The sequence below is a fragment of the Typopeltis vanoorti genome, chromosome 25, assembly GCF_054136105.1.
Source record: "Typopeltis vanoorti isolate ZY-2024b chromosome 25, IOZ_Tvanoo_1.0, whole genome shotgun sequence".
NCBI lineage: Eukaryota > Metazoa > Arthropoda > Arachnida > Uropygi > Thelyphonidae > Typopeltis > Typopeltis vanoorti.
The window spans coordinates 23040096-23053318 of NC_143573.1; the positions used below are offsets into that span (position 1 = coordinate 23040096).

At 35.9% G+C, this 13223-nt stretch overlaps 1 protein-coding gene across 1 annotated transcript in view; it reads left to right on the forward strand.

Annotated features, from left to right (window-relative positions):
• casp (Fas associated factor casp) overlaps positions 1-13223 on the forward strand; it is a 439916-nt gene that overhangs the window by 186757 nt on the left and 239936 nt on the right. The window contains exon 8 of the mRNA XM_090414528.1: positions 11294-11383. Within this exon, the coding sequence (XP_090270654.1) occupies positions 11294-11383 (90 nt within the window). The remainder of the gene's footprint in view (positions 1-11293; positions 11384-13223) is intronic.

Sequence of the window (13223 nt, forward strand, 5' to 3'; positions counted from 1 at the left end):
AATATGAATTTATTTTCTGGCCATGTAAAAGTAGAAAATAACTTTGTAGTTTGTTTTTTTTCTTCTTCCCTCGCTATAGTTCAAGCCAAAAGAATAATGGTTGATCAAATTAGTGTCACTTTGGTCCTCTTTTATATTGTGATATTGGAATGTAGCTTGTCTATTCACAGGCAAGTCTATTTGAATAGACAAGCTACATTCAAATGAGCGAACGTGTGTTTAAGAAATACGTTTGGTAAAACAGATTTGATTAATTAAAAAATACAGTAATTATTTGGAGGAATTTTAAATAAGGAAATATAGCATGATGGAGGGCCAATTTTGCATACCTTTTCACTTTCATTTTTGAACCATCCATGATAATACTTTTACTTTCATAGTCCATGTTTTCCTGCTCTTTGACATCTGTCTTTTGCTTCTCAGAACTTTCATTCATTTTTAATCCCCCTCCCACCTCACCATACTTAATTTCTATCTGTTCCCTTCTGCCATACGGCCAGGGGAGGGTAGCTATATATGCTACCATACTAGGGAGATGATTATGAACAAGGTGGTTTCCCGTTGCCTTCCTTGCCGTAAGTATTTTTTATGACTGTAACCTGTGTGTTCACGGGGCCGGTTTGCCTGCTTGCGGGATGAAAAACCCCAGATAAACTGGCGGAAAAAACCCTACTGTCCACGCCCAAGACCGGCTAACTTGGCTATGGCTGAGGAAGATCCTTGAGCTCCTCACATCTCCGACAGGAATCGAACCTAGGACACTCCTTCCCCAGGCATATGGTTGCGAATTTAAGTACAATTAATTAGTTTTATGCAGTAAAACAGATTATTGCATACATTAATGTTTTCCATTCATTTCTGACATCATACCATTCATTATAATTTTTACTTTCTCACCTCATCACTGTCATATCTGGATAGTGCACCAATCACTTTATTTACTATGCTATATCACTCTCTTGAGCAACCATTTAAATCCATCTTCATGTTCTATTTTGCACCATTAAAATCATTTGTTCCCACTACTACCACTAATTATCTTGCTCTTTTCTACTTCATGTCCAAAGCTCTGATTTATATTATCTTGTGCTTGTTCTAAATGGCATAAGAAGTCATGCCATCTAGAATAATGATCCATATGCAATAATACCCTGCCTTATGATACTCCTCTTTATGACTAGCTAATCATATGATACTTATGATTGATGCCCATTTATATGATGCTGCATTCACTCATACAATGCTTTTCAATTATGAGCAGTGTCCATTTATACAATGGATTCATTCATATGACAGTTTTAGCAAAATGTTTCCATGAATCAACCAAAGCACAGTTTTCATGAACTATTTGTTGATGACGTTGTTGCTCACTCTTCATCACTGTGTTTTGGTGTTTCACTGTTCATAACTATTATTTTATTTTATTGGCATTATTACTGACAGATAAAATTCAAAGTAAAGGTATTGTTGCATCTAGTGAAAAGAAGATGCAGAAACCTATTATTACATTACCTACTAAATTATTAAATTTAGTGCTAATGGTGCATTGAACACCGAGATAGACTACAAACTAAGCTTACTTCAGACTTGTTTTAGTTGTTAAAAAAAAGTGCTACACTAGTTAATACTATAGTTACTGTAAATGTGACATGGTTATTGCTGAAATCAAAAAACTTTTAGTAGTGTTTGACAAAATGGATGACCAAACTGGTTGGCATGTTCCGTTAAGCCAAGCTATTCAGAATAACTTTTTCGTTTTCAAAAATTATTCCGAATTTTTTGTTTGCATATCTGAAGTAAATAAGTCCTTAATTTACATCACTTTTGCACATCACTTATGACTGCTTAAAATCCTATAAAATCATTACATGCATCTATAAATGGGAGGAGGTGGGACAAGTGATTTACTATATAAGGGTTGTCTAGAACCTACTGTATTGCCTGTCTAAAATTGGGAATGTATATTGTATGAGATTTAGGACGAGGTTAGCTTCAGATGAATCCAGAAATATTTTTTCCATTGCAATAATATCACTTTATTTTGCAGTTTATAACACTAATTTACATTATTTGAAGGTGTAGTTATTTCTCACATAGGACTTGTAACAAACAAAGGAATAGTTTGTTGATACTACAACATTTATTATAGTGAACTTCCTTTAGATTAGCACAGATTCTGTGTGTGTGTGTGTGTGTGTCAAGGCTTAAGTGTTGGGAGGACATCATGTTGGAGGTTTAATGGAATATACAGGGTGTTCGGGATAAATTTGACATATTTATAATTAATTATATTTTTCCGTAAGTTACATGTATTAACACACACTTCTCTTCATTTAAAAGTTTGGACCCTTCTTCATTCATATACAAGATGTCAGAAAGGATGGATAGCTGGAACCCACCTGAATCATGGAAGAGAATAACTTGTATCATGATGATTCGTGCCCGCCATCAAAATAAGGATATTACGACTGCTGCCCAATGCTCCCTGAATACAGTAAAAACAATCAGGCATGAACTAGAGACTTGCAATGGTGACTACGAGGATGTAGCAAGAAGAAAGATCCCTAGCAGACGATCTGATTGCGTTCGTACAGCAGAATTCCTCGCAAATCTGCAGGAACAGGTGTTGAAGAACCCTGGCATTGGAATTCGGGCTTTGTTCGTGGAGTTGCTAACTGTAGTCAAGCCCTGGATAACAAGGGTAGCCAATGGTAGGCCGTATGTATGGCAGCAGGATTCAGCCCCTTGCCACACCTCTGGGAAAAGTCAAAAATGGTTGTCTGAAAATTTCTACGACTTCACCAGTCCAAATGTTTGGCCTCCAAACTCCCCAGACCTTAACCCCATGGATTATTTTGTATGGGGCGCAGTTGAAAAAGACACCAATCGCACTTCCAGTAATACAAAAGCCCAGTTAATGGATAAAATTAAAACAGTTTTTGCGGCCCTTCCCAGGGAGACTGTAGCATCAGCTTGTTCGAGGTTCTGAAGCAGAATTGAAGCTGTGATCGATGCTAATGGTGATTATTTTGAGTAAATCTTGTTGATAGTATTGTAATTAACTCTGCCTGTAATGTTTTTTTGTCAATTCATTAAATTTAATAGATACAAAGAAGATTTTCTTTTTCCTTACGAAACTGTCAAATTTATCCCGAACACCCTGTATATAGCACAAGGAAAGGATTAAAAACTAATTTTAATGCTTCCAATATTTCACTCAGTCAATCAGACAGCTTCAGGGATTACAAATAACTCTTGTAACACACAAAATACTAAATGAGACACATCGGTGACTAAGTCCTATCTAGGTGGTGTACTCTCTAGGGTGTAAAGTGGGACCTCTGTCAATTACTGTTTCTCAAATTTTAGGAAGTTTTATGCATCTATATTTGTTTAAATTTGGTTGATTTCTGAGTGATGTTGCAGATTCTAAAAATAGTGTTTCCTTTTTAAATTTAGTATGGTGGAGCATTGTGATTTTCTTCCAGGAGATACTGTGGGTTGTATCCAATACATGGTCTGCAAGGCCAGATTGACCATAGTCATGATTGCAGATGTACGATTTGTGTTCTCTCAATAGATGGTCGCTGATCTACCTGTCTGTCTGAAGTAAACCAACTTGCAGGAACAGGATACTTTTACAGGCACTGAGAGAGGAGGGAGCTGATCTTTCGTAGAATGGATGAAGGTAGCAAGTTTCCGGTGGGACTCAAATGCTGTGTGGAGGTTGTACTTTTTTAAAGACTGTTATTTTTTCTGATGTGCCATGGATATAGAGGATGGTGATGCCATTTCTGAAATCCTTCTGAAGCAATGGCCGAGGAATGGGGGAGGAACTGATAATGTTTTTAATTCTGTAATCACTGTAGCCATTGGAAAGGAAGGCGTTGTGTATGTGGTTGAGTTCGGTTGAAAGAGAGGTTCTAGTGAAACAAAGATTATAGGCTTAATTGATTAGAGTTTTAATAATGTTATATTGTTGAGAGGGGTGGTGGTGGTGGTGGGAAAGTTTGTGAATGTATCTGCCTGTGTGAGTGGGCTTTCTATATACCGTGAAGCCCGTGAAGGAATGGTTACCATTAGGAAGGTTTGTTACTAAGGTGTCTAGGAAGGGTAAATTATTATTTTCCTTTTCCATTGTAAATTGGATTCTTGGGTGTAGACTGTTGAGGTGACTGAGGAAGGAGTCTAATGTGTCTTGGCCATGAGGCCAAATAGAGAACACATCATTTACATATCTTCGCCAGATAGAAGATTTAAGAGGAGCTGAGTCTATGACTCATTTTCTGACCACCACCATGCCAAATTTTCCATGTAAAAATTGGCATGGTGGTGGTCAGTAGTTCCCTCTATCTGTTTGTAAATGTTGTTCTTTCAAGAAAAATAAGCAGAATTGATGGCAAAGGAAATGAGATCTGAGCTATCAGATGGAAAAGACGTTTTTCAAGAGTGTTAAGGTATCATTTAAGGGAATATTGGCAAACATTGTAATGTCAAAGCCTGCCAATATATCTGTACATTAGATTCCCCCCCTTATCCTCAGGGAATACGTTCCAAGACTCCACCCACTATGGATGTTTTTTCTTATACATATATACATACATACCAGGGGCAAATATTCTGGGTGTGCGGTGCTCATCCACGAAATATCAGTATGACCAATATTATATTTTTGCAATTATTTCTGTTAAAGACTCACCCAATTGTTTGCAGACGTCACATGATTCCTAAAATTGAACACAATATACTGTACTGATGCTTCATTGTCCTCTTCACGAGGATAATAAAGCATTAGTGCTTCATGAAGAAGTCGTTTTCACCGTGTAAACGTTGCATCACATTCGCGTTAATAGCTTGGGTGTGCTTTCAAAATGCATACACCTTTGAGCCATTCGAAAAGATGTAAAGAGGGCATAGCTTGTCAAATTCTTAGCGTTGTATTATTTTTAAACCGCTGAGAAGGCGTGACTAGGTGAGCTAAAATTTTGAGCTCAAAATTTTAGCTTACCACTCAGCACCTAGCGGCTATGACTGGTTATTGTGTCAACCAATCCAATTGAATGTTGTCACTTGTCTTGAGAGATTACTATATCCAATGGCTTTATTACAAACAGCTGTTCACATGTTTTTTTTGGAACTGAAAATTAGGAGAAAAATGCTAATCGTTTTTTTGTTTCCTGGTGCAGTATAATATCTGCTGAGGATTGCAAAGTTTTTTTAACTGTATAGAGACATTTCTATTCTAGTCTTCAGAAACAACAGACAGTAAAAATATCTGTTCCTGAATAAAAATGAATATTCTGTATATTATAAGACGTTGATCTACAACAAAATACCAGCATATGTGAGATTGATAAGACAGAAGAACCGCTGATACTTAAAAAAAAAAAAACCTAATGAACTTAGGATTCCCAAAAGTGTGGATAATGATCGAATGTTATGTATACTGAGTCTCAGTAAACAAAATAAAATTCTTGGAAAACAGTGCGAAATATACACAAATCAGAAAAATACATAACATGTGCAACAAATTTTACAAGATGATTTGCTGCTCTATCAAACCGTATTTATTCCTGCAATACTCTCTCTCTCTCTCTCTCAAAAATTTTTTTTTTATTATGCCATCATAAATTCACTTATTCACGTTTAGAATTTATAGGACTGTTTATAATTACATTAGAGCAACTTATAGGACACGCATCACAAATTATAATTATTAATTATTCTTCACCATTAATGAAAGTGTTTCTATTAACACTTATTCCTTGCTATCACATGTCTTATAAATGATGGTTCACATATTTTCATCTTTGAGTATTTCATATATACCAACCAAATATAGCATTCTCCTGCATTGTTGTTTTCTAATCAATCATAAAACAGATTGTTCCCCTACTCTACCCAGAAGTATTCAAAGTTATCTTGCAATTTGCATTAGATCAATTAAGATGAGTCCTGATGCGCTATGCCCTCTCAAAACTTTCATACATTGATAAGATGCAATCCCACGGTCATGGGCGTCTGCGGGGGGTACTTACCCCCCAGGATCGATTAAAAAATTCCACAAATTATAATTGTAAAATTGATTGAGATATGTAATCTTACACCCTCGCCCCCTGGGAACACTTTGTCTTAAAATTTTATTATGGGTTGGCATGTTGCGGGTAGCCATAGAACATGTGTTTTATTGCAGTAGTAAAACACATGTTCCTGTTTTTGGTTCATCTTTTTCTGATTTGTGAACAGTGACCGGTTAGTTTGCCCTCTGTCTAGTAAGTTACAGAGTGAAGTGTGAATTGTAAATTTATAGTGAAACAAATTTAAACAAAAAAAAAAAAAACAACACATTTCAATGGTAAGCGTATGTAATTTAATATTATTTTACTTGATTTATGATTTTTTTTGCTTTTAAACTAAAATAATTTAATTTAGGACTAATTGATTAGTTGATTTTTGATAAAATATGCTGGTCAAGTTTTTAATATATGAAATTGTGCTAAAAACTATTAATTCTGAATACCTTTTTTTCCTCCAAGAATTAAAGATCATTAAAATCGATGCAAAATGAAAATAATGTATTTATTACATTAAAAAAAGCTAAAAGGTGTTTATTGATGTAATTATTTAATATTTAATTAAATCAATAATTATAAAAATTTATTGATGTAATTATTTGTCTCCAAGGCCCCCCTCCCACACACCTCCTGGAAAACATGACAGCACACCCAACCCAAATGATTACGCGACGCCACTGATACATACATACTTATGATAAAGTTTAAATTATAAATTAGGCACAGTGAGAGATTAATAACTCTACAACAATAGTAAAATAGAACAGTTATAACAATATACTGCTTCAGTTTTGTTCTTCATCTTCCTGCTCCTCTGTAGATTATTATTATTACACAAGACCCCATGGAGTCAAAGACGCATCTGGGAGGTCCTTTTATCATACACACAGTTCATCATACCATGCTTTAAACACACAAATTCTCTGCAGGCTAGGCATTCCAGTCATTCACAACTCTGCATGAAAAAAAAAACCTGATTTTCACTCCCCTACTCACACCCTCTTTATATAGTTTCCAGGGATGACCTCTGATTCTCCCCTGACCCCCCACTGTTTTCTGTAGAACCACTCCAACATTGATCCTATTTATTTATTTATATGGAGTTTCCTGCCTTTTCTCCCCCATCCCTATTGGGGCAAGTTGAGCCCCCTCATGGGGGGTTAAGTATTTATGGTTGTAGATCCATGTGTTCATGGGGCTGGTTTGCCTGCTTGCGGGAGGAAAAATCCCTGCTGTCCTCGCCCAAGACTGGCTAACTTGGCTATGGCTGAGGAAGATCCTTAAGCTCCTCATGTCGGCGACAGAATCGAACCCAGGACACTCTTTCCCCAGGCATATGGTTGCGAAGCGCTTAGCCACTAGGCTAACCGCACGAACATTGATCCTATAACAACCCTTACTAATACATTATGGAAAATTATGGAGACAACTACCGTGTTAGATCAAAACTTTAGTTTAATATAAGCAAAATGAACACTCGAAGTTTCAATCTTCATATCAAGGTCATCATCTGGAGCATACAGATATATACAGAGAAACAAGCTGCACTACAATCTACATGGTTTGCTAAAGTTACTGACCAACCGTTACAATAATTATCGGCCTGACCTCTGGTAAAAAAAAAAAAACTTTACTATATATATATAAATAAACTCTCATTATACATATAAATTTCAACCAATTGGTATGGAATAGTTTACAATAAAAGCTGAAAATTGCTTAAAGTCCTTAAGTAGGCTGAATATGTGCCATCCAAATTCTTGGAATTTTTATACCACTATTATTGTTGAGATTAGGGTGGTTAATCAGAATTTCATAGGCTTCTTTAAATTTTCTTTCATACCAGGTTTTTGTATGATGTAAATAGCAGGTACTTTTCCAATCAATTTGGTGTAAGGTGTTGAGAGTGTGATCCGAGAGGCCTGCTTCACTGAAATTGTTATATTTAATGTGGCTTTTGTGTTCTTTTTTATGTATAGGGATTTTATTGGAAACTATTCCATACCAATAGGTTGAAATTTATATGTATAATCACAGTTTTTATTTTATATATATATATATATATATATATATAAACATGTTGCTCTCCAGCCAAATTTAATTTTGTAACCTAATAGATAATAATAGGACTCTAGCTTTGATGTAGTAAAGGTTTTTTTTTTCCACCAGAGGTCAGACCAATAATTGTTGTAACGGTTGGTCAGTAACTTTAACAAACCATGTAGATTGTAGTGCAGCTTGTTTCTCTATATATATGTGTATGCTCCAGATGATGACCCTGAAATAAAGGTCGAAACGTCGAGTGTTCATTTTGGTTTATATTAAACTAAACTAAAGTTTTGCTCTAACATGGTAGTTGTCTCCATAATTTTCCATAATGTATTTTGATCACCGTGTAAGCATGAAAGAAAAGAACCCCTTACTAACTTGTAGGTCTCTATCATATCTCCCCTCTTCCTCCTGTCCACCAGACTCTGCAAATTGCATCTTCTCAATCTTTCCTCATATTCGACATTCCATAGGTTAGAAACAACCTTACTCAGTCACCTCTGAACCCTTTCCAACATCTCCTCATCCTTTTGAAAACCAGGTGACAAAATTTGGGCACAATAGTCCATGTGTGGCCTAGATTACTAAAACATGACCTCCCTTTAGCAAATCCATGTTGTTCATCAAAGATAATACCATTGTTGTCAACCCAATTCTGGATCCTAGTTCTCAAAGCTTCTCCAACAACTTAACCACAACACCTGACACACACATAGGCCTATAGTTTGATGCTTGAGCTCTATCACCTCCTTTATGAAGTGGCACAATCTTGCCCTCTTTCCACTCCTTAGGAACTTGACCCAATGCAAGACGAGATGACTCAACGTTCTTCCAATTCCTCATTTGTTAATACTTCTCGATGGCCTTCAATATCTTCTTCCACTTCTTCATTAAGCATGTTGGGAAATCCTTCTCCACTAATTTGTCTTCATGCGTGAATGATTTTCCTAACTTTCCCCATCAATTCCGGTAAAGCCTTTAAAATCGTTCATGACTTCACTCCAATAGTTCTTCCAGCACTACAGTTTCGGTTTTAATTCATTCATTGCAGCTTTGAGGAATGTTATTGTGGCAACAATAGTCAGTGATTTCATGTACTGCATTATGTCCAGATTAAAATCTGCATCAGTTGCTGATTGAATGCGATCCTTGCCAAACTGAACAATGCCCTGGTCAAGGGGCAGAAACAATGAGTTGTATTTGGAGGTAAAAATACAACCTCAACATTTTCAGAGCAAACAGATTCAGGATGGCCAGGTGCATTGTCTATTATTAATAGAAATTTAAATTCTTAAATTTCTATTAATAATAGAAATTTAAGAATTTAATTCACTTCACTTCTGAGACGAAGCATTGGTGGAACCATTCCATGAACAAGATGGCTGTCATCCGTGCTTTCTGATTATGTTGCCAGAAAACATGAGCAGATGGCTTTTGTTTTTGAGAATGCATGGGATCTTCATGCTGCACACTATGCCTGGCTTTATCATATGCCCTGCATTGTTGTGATATAGTACCAGAGATAATCTGTCCTTCTATGTTTTTATGCCCTAGTGCTTCCTTTGCACTTTTATGCATGTAAGTTCTTTTGGGCATCTTACAGGAAGAGCCAGGTTTCATCACAGTTGAAGAATTGTTTTGGATGGTATCCATTCTCTTTAATCAACTTCTTCCTCACCTTTGCTGGAAATGTGGCAGCAGCTTCTTCATCAGCAGATGCAGCCTCTCCAGTAATTTTTATATTTTTCGGTGCAGACCTATTCCTGAATCTGTGTAACCATCCCTTGCAATAAATGGCTTGGTGTCACTTGTTTCAGGGGTTCCCTTGCTGAAATTTTCATATAGGCTCAATGTTTTCTGTCGTAACACATTGCTGTCAGTCGGAACATGTTTCAACCGATAAATTTAATGCTTTTTTTCATCTTAACTAAGTACTTATCATGCACTGTGGCCTTAACTTTTGCAGTTTAAGATGTGATAGCAAAACTAGCTCAAATATCTTTTTTTCCTTCTTCACAATTGTATGGATAGAAGATACGTTCTTACCATAGATCTTAGCAACCTCAGCATAAGATTTTTTCTTTTCTTATTAATTCAAGAACTTTCACCTTTTCAATTAAAGGAAGCACTTTATGACTCCTCTTTGGCACATCCAAATTGCTAGCACTCTTATGTTTTGGGACCATTAAGTAGTAAAATGCTGCAAGGGTTAATTGAACACAAGTATTGTGATACCGTGACATATATACAGGGTGGATACTCTGGACAAAGGGATGATTTACGTCATGGGTGGGACAGCGCAAGATTTCATCATGCTACTCCAGGACATCACCCAATTTAAAACATACGAATTGTTTATTTCTGGAATTTTCCATTTAACATTTTCGAACTGGAGTTGACCACGGACAAGGAGAGACTATGGTATTATTTAAAGTTAGATTTTCAATGAAGGTTTTAAAATGAGTATAGTTCTACCAAAGATCATCTCTTTCAGTGCCTGGATTATATAAAGCACCCTGTTCCTGCAAGTTGGCTTACTTCGGAGAGATAGGTAGATCAGTGACCATCCTTTTAGAAGAACACAAATTGTACATCTGCAGTCGCGACTATGTCAATCTGACCTTGCAGACTATGTATTGGATACAACCCATGAGATCTCCTGGAAGAAAACCAAAAGAAGAAAATAGTATTTCCTTTTTAATAAATCCAAACAGGAAATACTATTTTCAGAATCTGCAGTGGCACTCAGAAATCAATCAAATTTAAATAAATAAGGATGCATAAAACTTCCCAAAATTTGGGAAACAATATTTGTCTGAGGTCCCACTTTATATCCTAGGCCACCTACAAACACCCATAAAAGGGGTGCACCACCTAGATGGATTAGTCACTCACATGTTTCATTTAATATTGTTTTGTCTTTGTGTGTGTGTGTGTGTGTGTGTTACAAGAGTTATTGGTGATCCCTGAAGATGTCTCAATGACTGAGACAAATTATTGGAAGCATTAAAATTAGTTTTTAAGCCTTTCTTAGTGCTGTAAATATTCCATTAAACTTCCAATGATGATTCTATGTGCCTTTGGATGGAGTATTTAAGTTTTTTAAAGTAAGAGAGATGACTGTAGCCTCAGTTCACTTTTATATTAAGACTTTTTTTACATATTTTTAGATGACACTTGCTGTAATAGGTACCAGTTCAGTTTATGAACTGGCTCTTAGAAGAGAAGAACCTGCTGCAAAGACAGACAGTGATAAACAGGTAATATATATAATTTTATTTTTATTTATTTGGTAATTTTTGCATGTGATATTTTATTTGGAAAGTTCTTAAACATTTTAGAGAAAATAAAAATATTAATCTTATTTCTTTCATTTTGTTTGTGATTGGTATAAACCACTATTTTTCTCCGTAATGTAATTTTTTCTTCTTTTTTTGGTTTATAGAGTACAGCACAAGGAATGAATTAAATCATGGTTTAATGATTCAGTATTTTATCTGAGAGAGAGATAATAGTAATTGAAGAAGAATATTTTTAAATTTTAACAAAATTAATAAAATATTATTCTGCAGTCCTCTCAACATGCAGATACAGGTATGCCCAGATCATATGACATGTTAGGTTCCAGACCATTGTTATATAGTGAATCATTGCTCTCTCTTCCCTCCCATTTTTTTTTCACTTGCAGATGCAGCAATGGTTTAGTAATTTTTAAGCAGGCAGTGTGTAGATGATGTAAATAAAGCATTAATTCATCAGGTATGAAATGAAAAATTTAGAATAATTTTTGCAAATGTAAAAATTGTTCTGAATAGCTTGAATTAAGGGAACACACCAATCAGTTTGATCATCGATTTATGACATTAGGAGTTTTTCCACTTTGGCAATAAGATTGTCACATTTACAGATAACTATGACATTTACTACTATAGCACTTTTCACTCTCTCTCTCTATCTCTCTCTCTTTTATTTTATTTTATTATTATTTTTTTATATGTAACAACAGCAGTGCAAGGTAAGTTTAGCCTTGCAGACTACTCAATGTTCAGTATTCAATACATTGTCAATAAATTTAATAATCTTAATCTTAAAATCTACGAGGGGTGGGAGGCTGAGAAGTTCTGATAAACACCTAGAACAAAAATGATATTAAAGCAACTGTTATAACCACAAGAAAGAACATATCTTTAAAGCCTCTAACCCCCATGTTTCATAAAATTGTAATAATTTGTTCTTTTTATTTTAGGATATATAAGAAGATATGCCAGAGGCTTTCAAGAAATTTGAAGACAGAGAGGTGCAGTCTATCATCGAGTTTTTTGTGCTGCAAGAAAAGTCTGCATATGAGATTCACCAAACCTTGTGAGACTTTTGGGAATTGTGTCCCAGTATATCCAGCAGTTGCCAGATGGGTGGCCAACTTTAAAACTGGGCATCCTGAGACAACACATGCTCCCAGGTCAGGAAGACCTTCTACAGCAGTCACACCTGAAAACATCGATGGAATGCATGCAATGATATCTTGATGATAGACGAATGCCAGCCAAAAACATTTCAAAGATGCTGAGGATATCCAGGAAATGAGTTGGGGTCATTATCCACCAACATCTGGAAATACAGAAGCTCTCAGTGAAGTAGGTTCCCAAATATTTGAATGCTGAGCAAAAGAGAGAATATGTGCTGTCTTAAGGGATTTTGGGTCATTTTGAGAAATCAGGTGCAAATTCTTTGGCTCATATTGTGAATGCAAATGGCTTCATCACTATGACCCAGAGACCAAACAACAGTCAATGGAGTGGAGATGCAAAAGGTTCTCCATGGACAAAGAAGTTCCAAACCCAAAAGTCAGCAGGGAAGGTTCTTGCCATTGTCTCTTGGGATATGGATGGTGTAATCCTTACCAAGTACCTCAAAAAAAAAAGTGAAATTACAGCAGCAGTTTATTCAGCAGCTCTGATGGAACTGAAGGAGGTACTGAAGGAAAAATGACACAGGAAACTGAGCAGAGGCATGTTGCCTTTGCAGGACAATGCACCAGTTCATACTGCTCATGAAACCCAACAAATCTGCCTCACCCACTCTGTTCACCAGACCTGGCCC